This window comes from Coloeus monedula (assembly GCF_965178545.1).
Source record: "Coloeus monedula genome assembly, chromosome: 11".
In the NCBI taxonomy this organism is placed as follows: domain Eukaryota; kingdom Metazoa; phylum Chordata; class Aves; order Passeriformes; family Corvidae; genus Coloeus; species Coloeus monedula.
This window is the reverse complement of record NC_138791.1, coordinates 12,036,307-12,062,234: the sequence shown is the minus strand read 5'-3', so window position 1 is coordinate 12,062,234 and position 25,928 is coordinate 12,036,307. Positions and strand designations below refer to the sequence as shown.

Here is a 25,928-nt window from a genome sequence, read left to right as displayed (position 1 = left end):
TCCTAGGTTTTGAAACAGGAAGCAAACAGGAAAGAAGGCTTTTGCAGAGACAAAATAGGGGAGAAAAAAAGTGGTGAGTTAAGAGATTCTTATAATAAAATGTAGAGTCTCAACAATACTGGGTAATACATGCTGTTTCCCCAAGCAAATAGTCTCTAAATTTCCAACTCAGGATAGCCAGTCTGTTTTTCCACAGATTTCTGCTTTACATCTGTTTAATCCAACAGGCTTGAAAAGCCAACCATTATAAAGATCCAGGTCACCTTCAGGTCACATCAACTAAAAGTTTGAAAGGGCTTTATTTTATAAGCATTAAAGAGAGGAAAGCCTAATTAAGCATGAATACAATCCCTGCTTAAGTAGGCTGGATTGGAACAATTTCTAGTAAGAAGCTCTTTTAAATGTTTATTTAGAAAATCTTCCATGTGAAAAGTAGCAACAACATCAGGAAAGCTGCTCAAGCTCAGAGACCTCTCTGTTACAGAGCACAGTATTTATTTGCTATTGAACAATCTGCCATTAAGCCCATCTGAGGCAGGAGCAGCAGCCATGGTTGGCGTTTCCCTACTTTTTAAACAATGCAGGTGTGTGTGTGTTGCACCACTCACACACTGTATCACTTCCGTAGTAATGAGTCAGCCATTCAATAAGTGAAAGCTATGAAGTAGGACAACTGCAGGGAAAAAATAGGACACACATTTACATGTAATGAAACTTAGTGAACACAAAAAGCTTTGGAGAGAGATGAGAAATCACAGATTTTCAGTGCTCTGCATCACCATGGCCTACACCAGAAAGGCAAATTACTCATTATTTTTCAGGAAATACTCAGTAGCCAACAAAAATATTCTAATTAGGATTTACTAAAGTATGATATGGAAACTAATATTTTGACTACAATCTTCGCAGAACCTACAAATGCAATATTAATTTAGTAAGATTGCCAGTGAAAACTGTAAGTTTGGAATACTTAAAATTAGGTGTGATGAAAGAACCATCTTTTGTGAGCTCAGGCTGGAGGAGAGGTGGGAGTAATCAAGCTTACTAAGTCCAGTGGAGGAACTGCATTTCTGAAACCTCAAACAAGTGAACTGTAACAGTTCCCTGTGTAAAGCCATGTCTAAAAGTAACTTCATGTTTGTTTTTGTCCAAAGTGAATGCAACTTTGGAAAGACTGAATTCCTTGTAAAGTAGATGTGCAAAGTCTTTTACAAGTTTTTAAACTAAACCCTACAGTCCTAGAAATATGTGGCTCCATTTTTCTATTTGGAATAATATAGGAAAAATATAAATGCTTTTCCAACATTTTTCTGATATAAAAGCTATGAGTGTCAACATTCATCATTGTTTAAGGAAAACTAAAAACTCTGAAAGTCTGTCAGGAGAGGGATTTATTTCAGCTTTTCATTTCCAATTGCCTTTAAGACAACAATGTGCTGTAGCAAAATTGGCTGTTTCACTACTTCAATTTCAAAATATGAAACACATGAAAAAGGAAAATCACTTCAGAAAAGAATAAAGAAATGTTCAGAACATGTACAACTCACCAGTAGTTTTACTGCTGAAAAGACTTGAAGGTACAGATATGCAGTTCTTTATAAGGAAAATGTCTAGATTATCATGGAAGAAAATAGCATCCTATTTTAAGGCTTAAAAAGAAAGCCACTTTTAAATAGTGAATACACAGATAAAATATTGCAATATGAGGCAAGTTTAACAGCCAAAATTTATTAAAGCTCTAGTGCTGAAATTGCCTCTGTTGTCAGAACACAACATTTGGCATCAAGATGAGACACTTGCAAATGGCTTAATATATTGGACGTAATTCTGCTCCTGTTGAAGTCAAGGAATGCAACAGCAACAAAACTTCATTTTCTACAAAAGAGTTGGTACACAGACCTATGAAGGGACTGACTCATGGCTGTGGAAAGGTGCCCAACACACCCCTGGAAGTTACATAGTTACTCTCTGATGCAGTGCTAGTGATTGAAGCATAAAGCAGGAGACAAAATGAAGCTGACAGGGCTTGCTCTTGTAATTTCGAATCTATTAAGTGAGATGTCATTGTGCACCTGCAATATGTACTTTTTTTGGCTTTCAAAATGAAAAGGACTCCACAAACACCACATTATAGGATTAATTGTATTTAAGTGCACATTCCAGCAAAACTCAGACTGCTTGTAACACACTTACCCAGGGAAATAACTTTAGCAAACATAGAAAGGCATCATTTTCATCTTCAAATTATGGTTGGAAATAAATACACAGAAAGAAAACCTTAGTGAACAACTTCATTGTTGCAACACAGAAACATGGAGATTATGTTCCAGCTCAGATGTACTAACTCCGGTAAGAACTTCTGAGCTCTTCTGACTTGAACAGAACACAGAGAGCCTGTGAGCCTATCAGAGAATTTTGCAGTTGGTTCCCTAACAATCTAAAAACCCCATTTACAGGGAGCTGACATACTCTTACTAAGAAAAAAGTGCAAATCCTCAAAAGTACATTTTCAATAGTAGCTTAATCTCTTCTTAAATTTCTGGAGATTTCAGGTAAGAACATAGTAGTTTCAGGTTTTGTTTTCAGTTCTGGCTTTTTGTTTAGTTTCACCTTCAGCCTCAGGAAACAGAAACTCAGCCTCTGCCAAGTACAGCCCTTGATTCAATGCTATGAAGTTTACACCTACCCAGTCTGTTGTACTAAATTTAAATTAACAGAAACTGCTTAGAACAATACACAAGCAAACTATTCATTTGACACAAGCTTTGGTCTTCTGTGTGATATTTCACCATGTCTACAAAGCTTTTCCTGAAATTCTTCACCTTTTCCTTAGCTGTTTTTTCAGAAGACTGACTATTTTCAGCACCAACAGATGGTTTACATAATTACTAGTTCAGTTGCCACGTTAAAGTTGCACCTAAACTCAGCCTAAGCCATCTTCATATGAATGCTTTAAGAAGCTATGATCTACAGGAAAAAAAAATACAAACCCAAGTTTAAAACAACTCTTGCAACACTAAACAACATTATAAAATCTTAATATATGCTGCTGAAAAAAAAAAACAGAAAATTTTTTCATGGCTGCTTTTGCTTTAGAACAGGCCTAGTTCTCCAAATCTTAGTTTGGGATAAAGGATTTTTTAGATCTAAATCTTTTGAAGATACGGCTTTGAGGTGGGATGAGGAACAAACCTAAAAAGCACTCAGTTAACGACCTACTTTCTTCTAACTATAATTTAACAAAGTAAAATACAGTCTTCAGGCCCCACAAAAACACTTCAACCCTTATTTCTTAGAGGGGCTTAATTTACAAACCTTTTCAGACACAAGTATTTATTTGTGCAGCTTATTTTTAATCAGGAAAGTTCAAATCAGGGATGGAATCACCCACCAATATGCAAACTATTCAGACACCAGAGACATAAGATGAAGTATCTGAAATGACAGAATAGTCCACTTACATCAAGTAAGAAACAAAGTCTCTGTTAATGGCTTCCTGTATTTTGTTATCCCATACTGGCTCTATATAAACCATCTGTGCTGCACACACTTCAAGCCATCTTTCAGCTATCAACAGAGCTTCTGCAGTAAAACAAACAATTACTAATAGATGTATCTTAGAGACAGATTTTAAATCAAAAGGCATGGTGCTCCAGCATTCTGTCATTAATAAAAGATCAGAACAAAACAGAGTAAAGAAGATAATTTTTTCTGCACACCCTTTAGTAACAGTATACAGAGATGAAAGATGGAGGACAGCAACATTTGCTATTGCACTCCCTCAGACAAGACAACACAAGAAGTCTGGATTGAAAAAGTTCTGCCGAGTGATCATTCTGAAAGAATTTTGTGACATTTTCTTTTCTAACCAGAATCACGCAAACCAAAGGAAAGAACACAAAAAGCTATTGTCATTTGCACTAACAAAAAGCATAATAAGGAAACAAGTTACTAACGAAAGTTAATCTGGTCTACTAACTGGGGAGTATTAGGAGTTACACAACTTCTCACAGGACTTGGCATACCCATCCCTCAGCTATTGAAACAGGTAAAAAGTATTACACTTGCCAGAAATTAAACCTCTTTAGTCTTACTTATAAAAAAATGAGTTGCAACAATTGAGAGCCACAGCCTGATAGATTCACAAGATCCTCTAGACAATTTCTCATAGATAACTTCTGTTCAGAGAAAGACCAGAACATCAGTAAATGCGAGTTCCTCACACAAAAAATAAACCACTTCTTAGGTGTGAATTAGTTATATGAATAGTATTTAGTAAGACAGTCTGTAAATTAGTTGTATACCCCGTGGTGAACCTAGAGTTATTGTCATTCAGGTCAAGAGTATGCAACAGATGCAAAGAACAAGGAAGAGATCCACAATGCAGGAATCAGAGCTGTGTAAGGGACAGAAGGAAACTCTCTCTCCATTGAAAGCACACTTCCCACTAGCATATCTGCTGCTGAGGTACCTCTGGCCTCCTCTCCAGCATCCCTTGCTCTCAGCTAAAGCAGGAATCAGAAATGACAGCCAGTTGTCTGATTCACACTACTGCTTGGTCATACCAAAAGGAAACCCAGTTTTTAAAGTGGAAAATAACTGCAAACAGGACATTATGAAATTTGGATTATTACTGTATGTTCAATTCTCATTCTTATGGAAGCAGTGTGCAGGTGTCCTAGGCATCCCAGAAGAATTAATCTGTGACACCCAAGTCATGGCAGGGCTTGTTCTGCTGAGTGTCACCGCTCCCCACAGCAAAGAAGTGGGGCTGGGGCTGCGGGGTCTCTGCAGCTTCACAGCCTGCGCTCAGCCACACGGCAGGACCCGGAGGCAAATGCAGCCCATTCACGTGTAACTTCAGCACAGCCACTGAAACGAGGCAGCCAGAGCCCATCTCTGCTCCAAAGGCTGCAACACCCCGAGGAAAGCAGGAATTACAGTAACTCACAGGGCCTCGCTCGGGGCGGACGCGAGACAGCGCGAACCCCGCAGCGGCCGCCCCCGCAGACCCCCGGCGGTCCCTCCCGGGGAGTGTTGCCGGCTGCCCCCGGGAACCCCGCGGACAGAGAGGGGGCGAAGGAGCCGAACGACCCTCGGCTCCAGGCGGCGGCACCGCCGCATCTCACCGAGGGGCTCCGGGGCGCTACAACCCGCGCTGCGAGGTCGCGGCCCCGCTGCCTCCCGCACCGCTGCCCCCCGCCCCCAGCCCACCCCGCACTGCCCCGGCGCAGTCCCCCCCCCACCCCGGCCACCCCCAACCCCGCTGCCGCGGGCTCAGCGCAGGCCCCCGCCCAGCCCCGCTCTCGCCGTGCCCCGGCCGGCCCCGTGGACCCCGGGCACCCCTGGGCACCCCCCGTTACCGGCTCCCTCCATTCCCTCCCCCCGCCCCGGCCGCTCCCGCCTGCCCCCGCGGCCCGGCCTGCCCCACTCACCGTGTGCGAGTGCAGGCTCTGGCTCGCCTCGATCTGCGCTGTCAGCGGCACCGTGTCGTCCAGCAGCACCTTGCCGGCCGGCGGCTTCTCCATGAAGGCCATAGCGGAGCTGGGAGCGGAGAACCGGCGCCGCCAACCCGCTTCCCCGGGGCTGCTCCCGGCGCGGCCGCCGCTGTCAACACGGCAGCGCCGCCACCGCCGCCGCGGGGCCTTAGCGCCGCCGCCCGCCGCTGCCGCCGCCCGCCGCCAGGGGGCGCCGCGGCCGCCGCTCCGCGCGGGTCCCGCCCCGGGAGCGCGCGCCACGGGCGGGATGGGGACACGAGGAGGCGGCCCGGCCCCGCAGGCAGGAACGGGAAAGGGGCTCGACCGGAGGCTGCAAGGCAGGCGAGTCGCCCCGCCGCACAAGCCTTCCACGCCCGGTGCTCCTGGTGGCACCGACAGCGGCGGTAGCCGCTGCAGCCCCGGGGGGATCAGCCCCGAGACACTGCTGGTCCTCCCAGAGACACCGGGAAAATTAAAAGGGCTGGTACACTTGCTGCTCTTTACCTTTTGGGGTATTTCGTGTAGTTAATAAAATAATTAGAATATCCCATATATTCTACTTAATTTCTAGATTTTAGGGTTTGGAGTTGATTTTTTGTGGGGTTTTGGTTTTTGGTTTGGTTGTTTTTCAAAACACAGACTTAAAGTTGTTAGCAACTGAGTTCCACAATGTGTCTTTGATTGCAACAGCGTAAGAAACTTTCTATTTTAATACTACCACTTAGTGCTTGAGAACTACAAGTCGGACACCTGTCTGCATTTTCTCTTTTTACAGCATAGACAGGAATTACTCACACGTAAGATGTTGTAAGACTGCAGAGCTGGAGTTTGTTGTACACCTGGAGCAGGTGTCATGAACAGCCTCATCCCTCTGTCCTGCAGCTCCATAATGAGAGGAAAATGGACTGTGTGGCTGTGGTTCAGCAGCCAGCCTGGAACAGCAATCCCAACTCCCCAGACTACTACTCCTGCAAGTGACCCAGGAGGTAAGGCACAGATCTGATTAATTTTGTTAATAGGACTTCATAAGCCAACTTCCCACCTGGAGAGGCAGGTGAACATAGAGCAGGGTAAGGAGGGGGCCTGCTTTGACAAAGTGCTTTGTCCAGCAAAAGCCAGTGATAGGCAATGACCCGAGGCAGAAGGAAACAGGAAGTGAAGCAGCTCCTACAGACGAGATAAGGAAACCTCTTCCTAATTACTGCTTCCAGGTTGCAAACAGGCCAAACTACAAGCTTTGGAAAGGGAAGGCATGGATTCAAACACCTGAAACATTACCCCTCCCTCTGCTCCAGTGTCACACTAACAGCTGGGGTTAGAGTGTGCAGCTGTTTTACCAGTAGTTTTCATCACAGGTCGAGGAGAAACTCTCTCTTCATAGCAGACAACTTCTGAGGTTATTTGGAGTCAAGGGAAGTTTCAAATGCCTTTCTGCTGCAGAGAAGATGGGGGGATAATAGACGCTTTGCCAGAACGTTCTATGAGCCACCAATTGGAGGCCTTACTCCTGATGGCCTCAGTCATTCCAAAAAAGAGTTTCTTAGTGTACAATAATCTTATGCCAGTATTAAAATAATGTAACCCAGATGATTTACTAATGAATTCACCAGAAATCTACTTTACCAAGGTACTTTCAGTGGACAAAGGGAAATCCATGTTCACACACTCAAGAGAGGATATAGAAGCCATTTAGTTAGTACTCAAATCATCTGCCCTTGCTTGTCTTCCCTTAGGAGCACAAGTACCGTAAGTACAAGGTGTGACAATATATTTTTTTTAAAGCCTCCTTCACTGTTTCGGGGAGGCAAGTTTCAGAGGAAACACCACCTGGAGCTGTCATGGAGATTACAACACATCTTGCAGTACTCATGTTAGTACCTCCACTTTTGTTCAGCCTGTTGACCACAGCACTGTCCCCTCCCCTGGTGCTTACTGGCAATACAGCTGCTTTGTACAGAAGGAACAAGTTTTAACTGAACTTTTCTGGTGTGGACTGCGATTTTACCAGAAAGAACAGCCCCAGTGTGAGCGCTACCAATCCAAACTTCCCACTGTGGCAGCACAAAGGCTTGTCTAAATGTGCCACTTTGTAACAGCAAGCGCCTAGTTCTGTTGGTTTCACCTTGGCAGTGAAATCCATCACAGTGAAAAAAGGAAAAGCTCTAATATTCATGCAGTTCTAGTAAGGTTAAGTTTGTGCACTGTCTTTCAGAAATTTTGAAAGGTTTTTATTGCAAATTTACTGGTTTAAGTGATGTCATGTAAAAAGAGTCAAAATCAAGTGTACATTGGTTCTGGACTTTATACTGAAGTCACACATGATGAACAGCTCTAACTCTCTGGCACCATGACTTTCACCATCCCTTCCATAACAGTTTTCCTACTTTCTCTGACCTGACATGATACAGAAATGTGTGCAACAGAACCCTTCAGTCGTTTCACTTCTGCTGCAGCTGTGACTTCTTCACCAACGTACAAAGGAGCTGTAAAACGGATCTCCTGGGAAAGAAATATACATCCTTGACCAGGCATTTTGGTACCCAGAACTGCAGAAATAAGCCCATTGATCAGAACTCCATGGACAACAGTTCTCCCAAACCTAGACTTCTTCGCAAACTCTTCATTTAAATGCAAAGGATTTGTGTCACCTGTTAAATAAGAAAAAGTAACTACATCATTCTGTGTAAAAGCCTTGCTAAGTTCAGCTTTGTCTCCAACTTTTATGTGTAAATTCTGAAATATGGGATGTCCAAGTAGTGAGTTGATAAATGTTAGCTTTGTCAAGGCTCTTTGTTGGAAAATCCCTCCAGAAATCCCATGCCTGAAGGGCTGAAACATTTCCAGGAACTCCTTCTTCATGCAGCCGAACCAACAACCGCATTCAGTCCAAGACTAATTCTCTACTGTTGCCAGATAACGCAAGTAGAAACGGAGATGTCTAGTTTGGGGAAAGAAAAAACCAACAGAAACTGAACAGCTAAAGCCTTAAAAAACCCCACCATCAAATGCACTCGAAGTTGAAAATACTTAAAATTTTCCTTTTATATGCTAGATTAAAAACTTAGAGCTATGCCTGAGCAGATTTTTGTCTAGCCATGGCTTCAGAAACAAAGAATTCTCAGAACTCATTTTATTAAGCAGCATCCTCTGGAAAAAAATAAGCTCTGGAAGTGCACGTTCATACATGCATTGTTAAACAAGGTCAGCTGACAGTGACCAATAGAAAGGCAAAAAGTGGGGTAGGGAAAATAAAACCTGGACCAACATGTGGGTCATGAACAACACTTGCCAGAAACTATTTTCTTGCAGATATATTAATGACATCAGGCTTGTCACTGGACAGAAACCATAAAGTAATGAGACAGCCGCTACTGTCACATTGTACAAGATACATTTTAAGATCAGAACTGCTCAAACACAGGCTCACACACTGGCACTGACAGGCACTTTATTCCCAAACCAAGGCATTTTTGCATCTAGGCCATCTTTCTGTGAAAAGGCAGCAGGCTTAGGCAGCCTGCCAAGCTTAGAGCCAGAGCTGACATCTGGGGGAAGCCACCCAACCCCGCAGGGCTTTACCTGCAGCACCCGGAAAGCACACCTCCTGTTCTGGTAGAAGCCAAGCAAGGTTAGAGCACTCCACAGCTTGACAAGGCCACTAAATAAAAAGAAAACAAAATATATTAATAAAATTTGGGGGGTTTTGTTTTCCTGCAGCATAGACATCTCAAATAAAAAAAAATGTTATGCAAAGAGTAACAAAACCTTAACAGTTTAACAGCAGATAATTTCACCAGAGAGTTCTAGTAGCAAAACTGTATCTTGAAGGATTATTGCAGTGGCTGCAGTCTCTTGTCTTTGACACAGAGATATGTACTGTAACCTCAAGTTCACTTTACCAGCCCTGTTCTTGTTCCCTCTGTGCATTTAAGCTCCTTCATCACCTAAATCACCTGCAGCTGTTGTCACCATTTAGAGTAACTATTCTCATCTTTACTACACAAAGAGATTTAAAGTCACTACTTCAATAGTGCTTCCTTCCTATCTTAAAACCATTAAAATCATTCTGGTTTAAACCAGGAATAATGTACTGATGCACGAAGTTACCAGTAATTATTTTCTGCATGCTGTATGCACGTATCTGCAAGTTAGGCTTAATTCTTCAAAGGCCATTCTTAGTTTAAGAGTTCTATTTTCTTATGAAAAATACTTTCATGGCATGGAAGCTCGTACTGACTGCACCTTACCTGCTAATAACTCTTAATATGGCAGACAAAGTTTTTTCCTCGTATTTTAAGACATCAACAGGCAAAGCTGCTCCAACCTATGAAAAAAAAAATGGTTTTTAGTAAGTATCACCCTATGTTCTTATCATGGTTTATAAGCAACTGATTTCACCCCCAGCATATGACATTATTAAAGGTGTTACAATTATGCTCAAATCTCACACAAGTGTTTCAGCTACACCACCACTGGAATTTAAACAGCACCCTTCCTCTCAGAGTTCTTTAGAAGCCACTTTTATTTCCACATTACACCTGGAGAAACACAGACCCAGAGGTGATGCAACCTGCTTAAAGTCACCCAGCAATAAACAGAACAAAAACAGTACTTTGGACCTTCCCATCCACAAAGCTGTTCCTCTTTTAAAGCCTCTCTACAGCAAAAGGATCAATACCATAAATTCTTAAAAACAAGTATCAAAGAATGGTTTGAGCGAAAGGGACCTTAAAGTTCATCCAGTTCCAGCCCCGCTGCCATTAGACCGCTTCCACTAGGCCAGGCTGCTCCAAGCCCGGTCCAACCTGGCCTTGAGCACTGCCAGGGATGGCTGAAGCCGCTTCACTACGGGCACCGAACAGAAATGCACAGCTTCACTAGGAGCAAGTCAGAACGAGGGCTGGCGAGCAGGTAACCGGTTACCGGAGGGTCGAACCCAGAACATTTACCCTGCCTCGCCTGCTCCTTCGGCCCCTGTCCCACCGCTCGGACACTGCTCTGCAGCCAGAGCGGCTGGTCCAGGAGGCAACCGCCCGCTCCCGCAAGGCTCTCCCGGCCGAGCCCGGAGCCGCCGGCCACGGACAGACCCCGATCCCGGTCCCGGTCCCGATCCCACCTCTCCGTGCAGCTCCCTCAGCGCTGTCACCACGAGCTGCTTGAACTGCGCGGCGTTCGGCCGGGCCCCGCCGTCGGGCAGCTCCCTGCAGGACGGAGAGCACAGGGGTCAGGCGGGCTCTGTGGGGGCTCTGTGGGGGCCCCGGCTCGGGGGGACGGGGGTGCCACTCACAAGCGCACGCGCAGGTAGTGATGCTCGGCCGCGCGCCGCAGCACGCGCCGCTCGAACGCGGCCGCCGCCATTCCCCGCCCCGCCGGGCCGCGCGCGCCGCCAGCCCGCCCCTTCTACGGCGGCCGCGCAGGGTCACTGTCGCCAGGGCAACCGCGCGGCGCCTCCTGCGCGCGACCGCCACAGGCGCGGCCCGACCGCCCCGAGCCGTGGCCGCTCCGCCGAGCGCCGGGCCAGGGGCCCCCGGCACCGCCCTGCAGACGGAGGAGAGCGAGAGCAGTGTCTGAGTCTGAGACGAATACTCTGGGAAGCGGCGGGAACAGATAGTGTTTCCAAGTGCTGCACGCAAGCTTTTAACTTCACTAAGGCAAACACGGCACGCTGCACCACAAACATGCTGTTGGAGACGGGCACGCAGAGATGCTCCTTCGCTTCTCCAAATAAATGTGTTGGTCCCGATGCAGTGCCTGCTGAAGGGGCTGTCTGGCACCAGGTTACAAACACTGAGGAGCCTCTGCTGCCCCAGCCTCGGTTTTGCAAGGACACACAGCTGAAACAACTCGAGAAGTGCACAGAACGACGCTGGCAGCCTGTCTTTGCACCTCACCAGTCAACAGCTGTTCAGATGATAACACAATTTTAGTAGCTTGTACCTGATCTAAAGATTGGCGTGAAATGTATCCTTACCAGAGAAACAGCAGAAAGGATGGAAGTACGTTTGCTTTGCTGAAATAATTAACATCCTCAAAAGAAATTCAGAGAATCTCCCTTCTTTTACCAAAAGGTTTATCCAGGAATTAGCATCGACACCAGCACGGTAACACTGCAGTAGCCCAATGGACAGATGACGTGCTTGAGTCAAGGCCCAACTCACAGGACACCTTTTGCCTGCACCTTCACACAGCTCAGTCTGTGCAAAGGTCCTGCATGAGCTTTCTCATGCTTAGCACCACAATCCACCTGAACTCCGTTCCTGGGCTGACTTAAAAATGGTACATAAACCACTGGACATTCAGAAATAAAACTTCAGCAAAAGCAAATTCGATTTCACATGTACCACAGTAATTTTCAGATTGTTAGTGAGGTTAAATAAAAGGCAGCCTGCCACATAAAATTCAGTAGCTTTAAGTGTAGGCTAACACAAGAGCTTCAGGAATACTGTCTTCCTCCAGGGAACTGAGAACCAGTTATTGCAATGCTCAGTAAATCAGTTCTACGATAATTTGGCAGACTTATCAGAGCAGCCAGTTTTATTGGGACCAACAGTACCTACAGAAGTTGGTATTACTTTTAGGATATTAGTAAAATTTCATCACCAAGCAGCAAAACTTGGAGATCAGGTGCTGTACAAAATCTCTTTTGGTTATTGCAGTAGGGCAAGTGCTGCTCTCTGTGAGGCTCTGGCAACAGGAACTCAGGCATTCCAAGTGTATCCAGGGAGCTGCTGTAAGGCTGGGGGTTGTGTCAGCTGCAGCGAGTCAATAACGAGCACACACAGGACTGTACAGGAAGGCTGGACACAACAGGTCAGTTTTTTATTAACCAAAAGTGAAGCTGAACCCCAGAGTGGTTTAACTTGTTAAAACCATATGTTTATATGGCAGATATTTTTCTTTCGTGTTCGACACTACAGTGCAAGAACCAAACTTTGCAGCTGTTCATCCTTTGAGAATCAAGTAGTAAAAATAAAATGAATTAAAATAAGGGTCCCTCAATGAATCAATTAAAAAAAACATTTCACTCAAAAGAACAGACCAATTTTAAGAACTGTCTTATTGAATTCTCCCAAGTGAAAGACCTTTAAAAGCACTTGGAGCCTTGAGGTAGCAACTTTATGCAGAATTTAATTCCCCTCCTGCCCCACAGAGGAAAATTAGTAGCGCATTATTAGCTCCAGCCAGCTAAGCTGTGTTGAGTGTCTCCTGTGAGGTGACTTTCTCTTGCCTCTTGAAATAGCAGTGTAGTGCTGCAGAGTGCCAGGAGGAATCCACAGGGAAGGTCTCTTGAAATAAAATTTATGGTTTGAAAAAAGTTAAAATGATCAGCAACGACTGTAACAATAAAAATTATCTGAAGTGAAAAAACCCAACGTGTTTGTATTTTGGCAAGACTAGTTTACAAATACAAGTCAAGAACAAGAGTCTGCTTTCAGCCAATGGAAAATAAAGAATGGAAGTGACATTCAAAGGGGTTTCGGAGGTTTTTTGCCCTCTGTGCAAAATTGCACTTTGTTTTTAAAGTTTTAAGTTTTGCACTTTTATTTCTAAGAAAAGAGCACTTCTGCCCTTTTCTGTTCTTTTACATTGTCAAACCTGTGCTGTGACATTAGACAGAAATACCAAGTGCCAGGATATTTAACCACTGAAAGCTCCTCTAACTGACTTCACAACAATCACAAGCAGGGATCACAAACAGGAGATCTGTCTTCCTCTAAGCCCCGAGAACATGATCCTCTGTGCCCACTTTGCTGCTGAGTTGTTTTATTAAAAACTAAATCCCTCTTTAGTGCCAATTTCAGAGACTCTGTGGCAGATTTATTGAACACTGAGTGGTAACAAAACACCTGGGCTTATTCTCAGTAACAACTGCAATGAACAGAGTGTAAAGCAATGAGCTGAGATACAGGGATGGGGCAGATGGTCACAGGTAGGTGCTGTACTCGCTCCCTGGACTTGGTATCAGCACTCGCACATGGCCCAATTTTGCTCACTGCTGGTGCTCTAACCAGATTCCTGGCAATACTGAGTATCTCACCAAAGCTTCTTCCACTACCTTCATGCTCCAAAACTGTACAAACAGGCTGGTTAAACTAGACTAAACTAATCAGGCACATTGCACATTATCATTCTTAAATGGATCAGCTCCAAGTCAGCTGCCTCTCTACACCATGGAATGATGCTGCACGGACCCTGGATGCAGGATGGCATTGGCCAGTATGCCATTGCTCCAGGGAGCCCAGAGAAAGGTAAAATTTCAAAAGCTTGTTTTTGTTCACAATGGGATCCCAATCTTTTGATTTTATATTCTCATCTTTTCCTTTGAATTTTAGAAGCCATCAAATCCTGCCTTCCTTGCCTGGTTTTTGGTTAAGCTTCGGAACAACTGCCTGTGTTTGCCTGTGCTGAGGTTACAGTCCTGTCCTGCACAGAACCAAAGGCATTAAGAACTAGAATCCATCTGTAAGACAGCCCAACCTGCCAATCTCCTCTGGATAAAGGAGAGGATATTCTGCCTGGGAGCAACAAAGGCCAGCTGGTGATTATTCACAGCAAGTTTCTCTTTAGCTCACATGACAGTTTAGGCAGCACAGAAGCTCAGGCTGGTTCAGAGACCAGTTCATGTTTGGTTCACAGGACAGTCACAAGCTGGCTTCAGAAACACCCTTTGTCATGGAGCCCAAAGTATCTTAAAGTTATATCTGCTATCACTGCAAGGAGCTGATGAGTGGTTTTTTTTCTTTTTTTTAGTCTTTTTTTTTGTTGGTTTCGTTTGGGTTTTGTTTGGTTTTTTAAATTCTGTGATGAAAACAATTATTTTTGTCTTTGGTGTTAAACCTTGGAAGCATGAGTGAAAAGTACCTGCTGCTTCTTTGGCTGTAATTTATGACAAAGAAACAGCCCAGGAAAGCAAGGGAAATTCACTGTTCTAAAATACATGCAGTTTGAACAGCCACTAGACATCACGACCAGGACTTTAATAATATGGAAACACCAAGTTCTGTGGTGTCCATTACAAATCATTTGCATTATATAAAAATATGACTGCAATTACAGTAACTGGACAACAGTCATTCAAATTTATCAACTTTCCATCTTACTCATATTGCAGGAAATGGGAGAAGCTCATCCAGTATGGGGAAAAAAGTGTCCAGAAACCAACTCTGTGATGCTAAGCATCTCATGTCTTAGAGAAATGTCCACTGTAATAATTAAAAGCAGGAATTCAAGATTAGCATCCTTCCATTCTTGCTTACATGGCCGTGAATAAAAAGAGCAGGTTCTGTTACACTACTATTCACAATTAAAATTTTATAACCCCATAAAACACCAGTATGTTTTGCATGACCTGTGGAAGAATGCAAATTCAAAGGGTTACTAGATTTATTACCTCCAAATTCAATGTCTTAATATATATATTCTATTTGTACACCATAAAAATGTCCTTCTTATGGTCTGACTCTTATTTAGATAATACCCTGATAAAATCTCAGCCATATGCCAATTAAGGTCCTTAAAGCTATTGAAACAGAATCTACCTAATAAATGCTGCAAATTTAACAGGTATTTTAGATCATTAGCTTAGTTATCACCTAAACCAAAAAGACTCCTCAAGCACACCAACTGCGTAGTTAGCAAAGACATCTGCTTTACAAAGTCAAATGTTGCCAACTTTTGAAAAGTTTGGCAAATCAACGTGATATTTGGAAGCAATCAAGTGTCTAATGAAGTTAAAATACTGTGAAATGTTAGGACTAGGGGAAGCTCCTGCAAACAAGTACAGAAGTAGTCTTCATTTAAATTACAAAACATTCACCTCCTTAAAAAGCTTTAAAACTGACCCAGTCAACAACTGCACCCTGGGAAATGTAGCAGTATAAAGGATCTCTGTAAGCAAGAGAAGGTCATATATTGTGATCTCACCACCACAAAATGTACTTAGTGTCAGGAACAAGGAGCAAATTTGGGGAGATGACAATTATGACACCTTCAGGCCATTTGATCTGAACCACTGCACTTTGTTGGACACCATAGAGTAAACCAATTTTCTTTGCTGCTCAGAAAACACTTAAAATACATTTTCTGCATCTGGTTGCTAAGCAGACTCTCCCATGTCCCCAGCTCAAGTTTACTTGGTTTAAAGAGCTCTTTATATTTATTACCTGCTCCTTTAAGCAGGTGGACCAAAACTTCAGTGCCATCTTATTCATTGGTTCCATTGATACTTTAACTTCAAACCCAGATGCTACAATTAAAAGCAAATTTGATATTGTGTAAGGAAAGCTTCAGATGAGGGAAATCAGCCTGTAAAAGGCTTGTATTCCACAGGCTGCCTCTGCAGAACAAGCAACCTCCCACTACAGAATCTGATGGGACAATTTATCCCAACAGTAACACCCAGAAGGAAGGAGGCTTCTATATCTTGCACACTTTGGGTTTCGTATCAGGCACTTGAACTGTTGGACAGATGCCATTCTGAACCAAGTGAACATAGGGTTAGAATCATCTTTAATCTAGGTCTAATAATGAAGTATCAGCAGCAAAGTGGAGGCAGGGAGTGAGCAATCCATCTGTGCTGAGACTTGTTTATGGTTTCTAAAATGCCCAAGAAAACAGCAGAAGTAACTGTTCCGTAGTGTCCGTTGTCCTTGTGAGTTGTGTTGCTGATAGGAGGCTTTTCTGTGTCTTGAACTAAGAAGGCATTGAGGTACCCTGTGCCTAATTCCCTGGATCCATCAGGTCCATGCTAGAGCCAAACATTGCCACCAGTTGCTCCTCGTAATGTGTTATATTCCTCTTCATAATGTCCATGCAGGGTCCAAGCAACCTCTCAAATGCTTGCACATCCATGACTGTAATGGAACAGAGGTGAAAACAAGACTGTGTCAAAAAGGATACCAAATACCAATCTGGTTTTTGAATTCAGAACACCAACCTTCAGTTGAACCCACTTAGGGCTGAGGCTTCAACAGAAACCTCATTCAACAGAAACAGGAATCACATTTCTGATTTCCCTCTGTACTGTTATTTGGAGAAACAAGATTAATGAAATAGAAACTTGATCTCAAGGATAAATACAGAAGCCAAATACACCCCACAGTGATATTAAAAGACGACCTAAAGGCTATGTGTGACAAGTACAGGCCACACACAGAGAAAATAGAGAATCTGCCATGAGGAAGCAACTTCCACTTGGAGCTCCACTCCAGCCCATGCTCCTGGCTTCTGGAATCTGACTGCCAATTACCAAACAGTTGCTGGGTTTTGAATGGCTGCTCACTCAAGCACAGACCATGACACAAGCAAAGAACAGAAAAGGATGACTGCAAACATAGACCATCTGCTTACCTAAACATTTGACCTCCCCAACAGCATAGGCAGAGGCTGCTCTCGGTTTGTTGGTAACAAGTGCAAGCTCTCCAAAATACTGCCCTCTGTGACACCGGGCAATCTCCACTTCTTGATTAGCTTCTTTACTCGTCATAGTCTGTCAAACAATGCAGTTTCATTATTTGCACACAGTTCTGTCCTTGCACAAGGCTGCAGTTAATCCCAGATACTTTACACATGTACAACAGCTCCTTGGTTTCAGGTCTTTAACCTAGCTGCTCCCAAGTCATGGTGGAACACCTCAACAACATGTTCAATTGGAAGCTTGGTAAGAAAAACACGTGCCAGCCCACAAGTTTTGAGGCTGGCAGGTATCTACTGCTACAGCTTTGGGAACTGCTGTTACCTAGCCTAACACAGGCTTTATCATGCACCACAGGCTGTTCCCCTGGCTGCTTCAGACTGTACAGAGATCCATTCAAATGCCAACATCTAGTGTGTCACTAGAGATAACAGACCCCACGTTTTGTAATGTGCAGTCTTCTATAATCATGGAAGAAAAGTTTCATCTCCAACCTTAAGGCCAGGGAGAGTGTATCAGGTTAGTTTGCAGAGCAGCACACAGAAGCAAAAGACCTTTGCAATTCAGTAAAATGACTTCTGGCTGCTTCAGAACAGATATGGGAGTTTACAACCTACATCACATGAATAATGATGATCAGCATAATAAATCTATGTTAAAATAACTCAGGGTGGACTTTTTCACATCTCTTGTATTAATCAGTCAAATCAGGGATTGATTAATACAAAGCCTAGTCACTCAATTTGATCTCACCTTGCTTTTAATCAAGATTTTTACTTCTCCAGATTCTACAATGTAAAAACAGTCTGCTTTGTCGCCCTGTGAAGAAGAAAAGGTAAAATAAATTCTTTTTTATTTGACTGTGAAAGTATGCATAAATGGTATTAATGCATTCACTTTGAACTATGTCTTCTGCAGAAATCTGCTAGAATTGACAAACACTCAGATTCTTAACATTAAAAGGTGACTGGTTGGGTAATACACCAGAGGAGCCCACAGGGAAGGAACTATTAGTGCACATCATTCAGTAAGAGGGCAGGAGAAAAGGAAAACACAAAGGAGATTGATGATATATAGCAAAATCACTTAAATGCAAATCTTCTGATCCCAATGGAAGTAGGCAATAGTCAGTAAAACTAAGCAGAACCTAGAAATTCCAGAAGCAAATTTTAATTAAACAGGGTTTTAGCAACTGTGTTTCTTTCAGCAGGAAGAAGTTCCATTAAACTCTCCGTGGCCCTGCTTAAGCAGAGGGGTTGGACAAGGTGACTTCCAGGGGTCCCTCCCAACCTCAACTCTTCTGTCATCCTGTGAGAGGTTCTGGAACATTTTTCACATCTCTCTCAACCTCATCATGTGTCAAATCCTCAAGTGATCCCAGTTTACATCTGCTCTGGAGAGCTTCACCAACACTTTATAATTTTAAAGTTTTATCTGTGACAGAAAGGACTTTCCCTCTGTATTTGCCCCTGTGGGCCTGGCATAGGGCTGGAAGTCAGAGTGGAGATCTGCAACATGCCTCCTGCTACAAACCAAAAGCAAAGGGACTAAAGGCTTCAGGGAGACAAAGGCTGGAAAACAGACTGATAAGGGAACGGGAGCAGCTCAGCAGAAAAACCTGAAACAAAGTGAGGAGAGAGAGAAATCTGACATTAAGTCAAGTGGTCAAGGAGATAAATGTGATGGGAAGGATGGAGAGAAATGGTTGTGACTGGAGTATGAAATATGGGCTGGGAGAAGATGATGTAAGATTTAAACATGGAGTTATAGAAAAAATTAGGCCTTTAGCTAAGCTTCCTGGGGATGGTCATAAGTCATCCAGTGCAAACTTCTCATTCACCGTTGCCACCTATCACAGCATGAACTAATGCTCTATGATAACTTCTGAAAGAGTAACTACTGAAAGAGTACTTTGTTTTTAAAAAGAATGGAAACAAACTGAGTGGGAGACACCCTCATAACACTACTAACAATTTTCAAGTGCTTTAAAGCTTACTGCCCTTAACTGAAGGGTCAAATTCCAGAAAGGTAATTAAAATGTAAAACTACTCACAAGAGAAAAGTTCCTGGTATTGATGCAACTGGTGTAATGTAAGAGTTATCATATCTTTTCCAAGCACAGAATTCCATCGTCTTTAACAGTGTATTACCATCACCCAGACCTACCCAAACTATTAATCCTCCTTTTAAGGATAATTACATCTTTGTCCTTAATTCAGTTATTAAAAAAGATTAAAATCAATTGTGTAATTGGACCACTGATGGTGTGAATTCCCAGTTTTGAGACTGATTTATAAGCTCTGATTTTGCTGAGAGTTCACTTTTCTCAGGGTCTCAAGCAACAAGAGTTTCAACTTTAAAAACTGAGGATATTTTTGGAGTGAAGTAATTCGACAGTTATCAGCAAACCTGTTTCCTATATTCAGTTATCTGACATTCAAGATAATTAAGATCAATTATTCAAGACACTATCAAGGAGTCGTATTCTGTCTATACAACAAGAACAACGTTGTAACCAAATCTGCAGTTTCAGGGAAGCCTTTCTTGCATTAACTTCTACTTGAACTAGAGCACTTTTACAACACAGCAACCCACCGCTAAACTTGATGCAAAATTACAGTATTTCATCAGTAACAGTGTTCCAAAAAGTTATTTGTGTCACAGCCAAAAAAAAATCACATAGTTATAGCTTGAGTTCATCCAGCTTCATGTTCCACTTCCCTGGCCTTGATCTACTGCAGCAGACAAAACATTCACCAGCCACCAAAGGATGTCAACTGAAGCCAGACCACACCACTGAAATACCTCAGGAAAGCACAAGGAAAAACAATGGTTTCAATTAACCCTGACAGTTTCTTAGAGCTAGTGACTCCTTGTTTTTTCTGGTCATAGGGGCCTAAGAAAACTCTAGATGGGGGATTTCATGGAAAATTGCATAGACATTTAATTTCGGCTTCTGAAGGCGCACTCATCTTGAATCCATGCAAAGACTACTTATAAAACATAGATGAGAGAAGAAATACCCAGAAGCTAAAGTAATAGAATAAATTTGCAGCAAAATACATACTGTCCATTCCCCAAACATTCAAGAAGTGTTTAAATAAATTAGAAATATTAAAAGAATAAATGCCAAGTTGGTCCAAGTAATAGAACTCTGCAAGTCAATTCCAAACAGAAAAAAAAAAAAAGGAGAATGATATAGAGAAGTTTAGATTTCAAGTACCTGAGAAATGATACGTTCCCCATCTTGATACACCTTCTCTCCTATAACATCCACTATCTTCATTCGCTCTGATGCCTGGAACAAAGAGGAAAATTAAAAATAATAATCAATTATAGTTCATCTCTATGAACTCTCCTGAATCTCTGTGACCCCTCCTGAAATGAACAGGCGCTCACTAGACACACAAACACAACATTTATAAATACAGCCCCAAAATGACATTGTTGTAGTAGTGCAACACAGGTCTCAAGACAACCATAATCAACAGGGAAATAAATGATCTAGTGTCCCACCCCTGTGCTTGTCTTACCCCCCACGTTAAAAAGTACCTGATTTGGCTGGTTTAGAGCAAAGGGGAGGGGGGGGGAAAATAATTTTCTTTAATATTCAGTTGAAAATTGAAGAAAACACTCAGAAAAAATGTTATAAACTTCCTAAGAACAAACTTAAATGAGAAATACCAGCAAAACATTTTTTTAAATATTTTAACCACCATATACTTGAACATGTGTGTAGGAGGAATTGTGTCCAAGAACTCATTCCTAGAGTGAACAGGAAGGTGACATGACAAGGACAAGGGCTGTGAACTGTCAGCAGGCCCTGCAGTGGGATGCCCAGCAGCAGGGGCAGGAGGCCCCACCTGGCATGCCAGGAAACATGCTTGACTCTTCACAAACAGGAAGGGAGAAATAAGAGTTATCTCCAGTGTTTCCCACCACCTATTTAGAACCCCGCAAAACAATTTCATTGCTTCAGAGCAGTGCAAAAAATCATACCAAGAAAGGAAGAAAATCCTAACAGTTAAAATTCAGCAGATGATTCAGTTGTAATCAATCCATTCATTCCCCAAATGCACCTTCCTCTTGCCTATGTTTGAGAAATCAAATTCTGGTCCATGCATGATTCAACTGAAATGTGTCATGCAAAAAGCCATCCAGTGCTAATGAGTTATTTTTCTGTATCTTTAAATATTTGAGTCATTTCTGTGCTCAAAAAAAGTCACATTGATGGAACCAGTTTAAGCCAGGCACTGAGAGAGAAGGTGTTGTATAATCTACCCCTTCCACAGCTACAACATATGTCCAAAATAATACATAGTAGAGGCTGTTGTTCACACCTAATGACACTTCACAATTTTGTAATCTTCTCCCAAAGGGATTAAGAGCTCAAATACTAAAGATTAATGCTGGAAAAGATTTTCTTAGTATAAGAAAACAAAGAAAAGTTAAATTATGGTTTAAAGCAAAGACAGAGTAATGCCAAAACAAACTGGTCAGTTCCAAAAGCCCTCTGACAATACAGGGTGAATCAGTGGAAGTGACAATTTACACACTGTTCCTAAAGTCAGGCACCACACACCCCAACAGGACAGTGTCATTGTGTTCCCAGGTAGCAGTGCTTCCCTTTAGCAGTTTAACTCCTGAATATCAGTTAAGCTGAAAGCAAGACAACCACAGCCCACACCTTTGTCTCAAATTTAAAACCATTTCTGGCTGATAAAGGCCAAATATCCCAGTGACTGTATCCTTACTTCAGTATCACACCCTCACAGGAAACCACAGCCCTGAGTTCCAAACTACACTTTGATACCTGTTCCCTGATACACATATACGTGTTTTTTTGTTTTGTGGGGGGGTTTTTTGTGTAAAGAACTTTAAAAAAATCAGACTGAGATAAAAATCAGCAAATTGCTACCATGATTAAAGGATCTGGGGAAAAAAAAACCAAAACAATTTCAGCAATACAAATTTTTGCTCAGAACAAAATATTAAGTGCTGCTTTAGTATCATATATTACACAAATTAACAAAATAATTTCAGCAATACAAATTAATTTGTATAATCTATGTGATACCAAAGCAGCACTTAATATTTTGTTCTGAGCAAAAATGACAGGTTTCTGATATAGCAGGAACACTGACTGGAGCTACTGCTAATGCAAGAATTTGATGTAGATGTCTCTGAGAGGTTTTACCTCCAAGGATTTAAGAAGGGGCACAGACTCAATAAATAATTCATACGTCTTCCTCTTCTTCGCGTTGTTTTTCAGTATAATTCTTCTGAACGTCACCCGATCCTGCAAGAAACAGCACAGAGAAATACATTATTCCTCTTCACCAAAATGGTCCCTGTTTAAAGAACTGACAAACGTGAACGAGTATTTACAGCAAACGCCAGGGCTGGGAAAGCAGCTGCTAAAGTGATACCAAAAGCGACTGCAACAGCTCCTGTTAGAGTACTTCTGGCAATAACAAACTGAAAAACAGGGAGCTGTAAGACCTGGTCCTTCTCAGACAACCATTTAGGAATTCAATTTTTATTCTATCTTATACTGTTTTTCCCAGTTGAGTTTTGGGGTTTTGTTTGCCTGTTTGGTAATATATCTTTCATACATCTGCATTAAATGAAGAAGTTTGGCTCTTCCTGCTGAAGCCAGTGAAAACTGGCATTTCCAGCACTTGTAAACTGGCATTTCCAGCACTTGTTAAGGCAGCTGCAGAACTAAGTCTGAATTGGATTCTTCTCTACTTGAGTCACAGAAGGCAAAAGTTGGAGATTCATACGGGTCTCAAACAGGTCAGGAACAGAATATGAAACAGCAGCATGCTTGTTCACTCCACCTTCTCAGATCCAAGAGCCGGCTTCTGGAAGGACCGCTTCCTGAGTGCCAGCTGCCCGCAAGGAAGAACTGCTCGGGGCGTTCGTGAAGCGCAAACGCGGGGCAGAATCCCCCTCCCAGCCCCGCCGCGCCCCGCGGCCACAGGGCGGCGCTGCGGGCGCGGCACCGGGGCCTGGCCGGGCCCGAAGGCTCGGGAGCGCCGCGGCCCAGCGGCAACAGCGCGCTCCGGGACCGCCCGCACAGCGCCGCGATCGGCCCCGGCAAACACCGGCCCGAACGGCCTCGGGAGAGCTGCAACCGAGCCGCACGGACAGCCTGAAGGGAAGGGCACCTGCCCACCAGGTGTTTCTCATAGCGTCTGCCCCGTCTGGATCCGCGCAGGATCGCGAACCTAGCCAGAGCTGCAGTTTGCCTTGCACAGGTGGGGCCGTAAGTGTAAAAATCAGAAAGTCAGAGGAAAGAAGCAGAAATTTGGCTAGGAAAATGGTACCAAAAAACCTACAGTTAGTAGAAACATCCTGAGAGCCATTCCTCCGGTTCCCAAAACCATCAGCTGGTACCTAAGCAGCAGCATTTTGAGGTGAAGAGGTATTTTCAAGTAAGCGGATATTTTTAAGGGATGCATGCTGCAAATACGTGTAATAAGGACTAACAGAGGTGATACCAGTGGAACTTTAAAATTGAAGGGTGAGGAAGATGAAAGGCAGGGCGGTATTACTGTTATCCAAAGGAGAACAAGAGATGATAAAGCATAAGGGATTTTTTCAGTTTTTAAAGGCATTTTTCAGTGGTAAAAGTCTCTTCAAACGTTCATGTTTGGAGAAGCAGAAAGATGCAGAAACGGTGGGGGGATTGTAAAAACATAAAAAATCAGAATTCACCTGCTTGAGAGTATCAGTGAGGGAGGAGAAGCAGCAGTATTTGAATAAAAAAAAGCCAAGCCATGAAGGCAGTATGTGAAGGCAGCATATGTGGTAGTGAGGTTCCCCCAGACACATTCAGCAGCAAAGGCTGAGGATGCTTCCCTCCTCCAGAAGGGACCCACTGTGATAACTGCCTTGTGCTGAGCCTTCCAGATTTCTGTTGGCCTAAGCCTGCAATGCAGCAGGAGTAATCCACACTTCCCAAATGGCACATAACCAAAGAGCTTTAGCAATGACTTCTGCAGACTAATAAAAATATGTTTAAATTACATCAGGGACAAAATAGTACAATAAAACATGGCAACAAACAGAATAACTGGAAGAAATAACTGAAGTTTGAGAGCAAAATGCAGCCTTAGTTAATAAAATGTTCACATTAACAGATGACTAGCAAGAGGTCCCTGTTCATCTACACCTTGCTAATTAATTGAACATAATCACAGAAAAACTAAATCCAAAATTAACCCAATTTATGCAGTTCTTTTCAAAGGCAAACTGGAACAAAGAATCATCTTCTCATTTTCTTCCTTTTATAAATGAGCTCAGTTTGTAGCTAGCTGCTTTGTTCTGCCTTCTTCCAGAAATGAGATTCTGACATTACTCCCTGGTTGATTTACCAAACTCTTTTCTTTCACCTCACAAATAAAAGAGAAGTCAGATCTCCCAGCAAGCGTTGAGATTGCATAAACAGCCATGTGTAACAGCCTATCAGTCCTACAATCAAGGTCACAACACACAGCCAACCCCCAGTGATAGTTGCCGAGGAGCCCAGGGCACACAGACAGCACACAACACTTGTTTGCTTCAAAGGCTCGGTTGATCGTACAATCCACTTATTATGCCAACCCTCACAGATGAGTAAGAGGGCACTGGGAAAATAATCCCATCCAAATAGTGCAGAGAAAAGAACTAAAAAAGGAAACTAATGGCTACAGCTTCACATTCAGCACTGCTGGGCTAGAGACAAAGCAACACCATCATTTAGCTTGGTATCTCATAGGTCATGCTGACCCAAGAGCCTCTTCCAAGGTAACAGAAAGGGACCAGAAACATCATGACAGTTTATTGTGAAGGAAAACAAAGCTTTGGACAGTTTTCTGACCTCTTCAAATTACTAACACCCTCAAGAAAATATGTAACACCTTCCCATTCCATCAAGAGACAAAACGGTAGGAAGGTGAGTTGAAAATAAAGGACATCATTCAGATATTGTTTCCTCCTCCCAAAAAAAAGTGCATTAATGCCTCCACTGTCCTCTGCAGGACGAAAACAAAACCAGGAGGCTCTTTTCCCCCCTAACAAAAGCCACAATTACAGCAAAAGCAAAACTATAAAGGGACAGATAGAACTAGTGATATAGTTTTTACAGACAAGTTGTTCCAGCAAGTCAGCCAAAAAGATTTGCACAATGGATCGATCTATCATGCCAGGAGATGAGATAGCAGACTCTGATAAAATACCTATGAGCAGAGGAGCCATACCAAGAGAAGCTCTGGACACAGTGAGTTACTGCTTAAAATATTATGCATGTAAGAGCAACTTCCTCTCCTTACCAGTCCCCAAAGAGCTCCTTCTGTTGTGGCAATAATGGTGGCAGCTCTAGGAGTGTTGTACATCAATGCCAGTTCCCCAAAACTGCCGTGATTATCGTAGCGGCCCACACAGCGAGACTGGTTGTCTTTTGCTACAACAATATCATACAGTCCTCTGGAAAACAACAGAATAAACACTTTTTATTAGACAACATTCCAGTACAAATCTTGAAAACAGCTTTTTGCTGTTATGCAAATGGTCCTTTTATTGCTGTGTGAGATGAAACTTTTTGAGCTTTCCAATTGCCCGATTCTCGCCTGCTTCTATCTACACTATTTTCACCATAATTGTCTCAATAAAGCATTTCACTGTGGATAGATACGAGCAGGATCTACTCAGTTTCCTCTGCACAGTATTTTGATGTTGCTGTTCTGGCCAAGGTGAGAAGTAGTTTCATCATCTTTAAAGAGTGACATTTCACAGCATGTGTGTTACCCAGTGAGGCCTCTTTAGAGTGACTCAGATCCATCTCTACCCATTTTCTCAGTGACAGCATTGCTGCAGGACCTTTGGGACACACTCAATCCAACTGCTCGCTTGCTACTATGGGTTTGTCTCAGCTTGGGGTATATCATAACCCCAAAATGCTCTAAACCCTCTGATATCTAGCCAAGATCTCTGAACAGATCAAGAGGTCCAGCCACTGGACATCTCCTTGCACTTTTTTCATACCCAGCTGT

At 43.0% G+C, this 25,928-nt stretch overlaps 3 protein-coding genes across 7 annotated transcripts in view; all 3 read right to left on the bottom strand.

The window, feature by feature from the left end:
• PXK (PX domain containing serine/threonine kinase like) overlaps nt 1-5,643 on the bottom strand; it is a 35,150-nt gene extending 29,507 nt beyond the window's left edge. For all 5 annotated transcript variants that reach the window (XM_082288921.1, XM_082288922.1, XM_082288923.1 and 2 more), the window contains exon 1: nt 5,436-5,643. In XM_082288921.1, coding sequence (XP_082145047.1) covers nt 5,436-5,537 — 102 coding nt within the window. In that variant the 5' untranslated portion in view covers nt 5,538-5,643. The remainder of the gene's footprint in view (nt 1-5,435) is intronic.
• A 2,586-nt stretch (nt 5,644-8,229) lies between these two features.
• Nucleotides 8,230-10,851, bottom strand: RPP14 (ribonuclease P/MRP subunit p14). Its single transcript, XM_082289092.1, is given in 6 exon segments — nt 8,230-8,403; nt 8,406-8,415; nt 9,057-9,135; nt 9,725-9,801; nt 10,594-10,678; nt 10,765-10,851. Coding segments are annotated over 6 exon segments (348 nt in total). The 5' UTR covers nt 10,836-10,851; the 3' UTR covers nt 8,230-8,377.
• A 1,909-nt stretch (nt 10,852-12,760) lies between these two features.
• Nucleotides 12,761-25,928, bottom strand: part of PRKAR2A (protein kinase cAMP-dependent type II regulatory subunit alpha) — a 60,352-nt gene continuing 47,184 nt past the window's right edge. Inside the window, exons 6-11 of the mRNA XM_082288892.1 lie at nt 25,209-25,362; nt 22,088-22,189; nt 20,114-20,188; nt 17,644-17,709; nt 16,827-16,965; nt 12,761-16,330 (exon numbers count right to left, since the gene is read on the bottom strand). Of these exons, the coding sequence (XP_082145018.1) occupies nt 16,197-16,330; nt 16,827-16,965; nt 17,644-17,709; nt 20,114-20,188; nt 22,088-22,189; nt 25,209-25,362 (670 nt within the window). The 3' untranslated portion in view covers nt 12,761-16,196. The remainder of the gene's footprint in view (nt 16,331-16,826; nt 16,966-17,643; nt 17,710-20,113; nt 20,189-22,087; nt 22,190-25,208; nt 25,363-25,928) is intronic.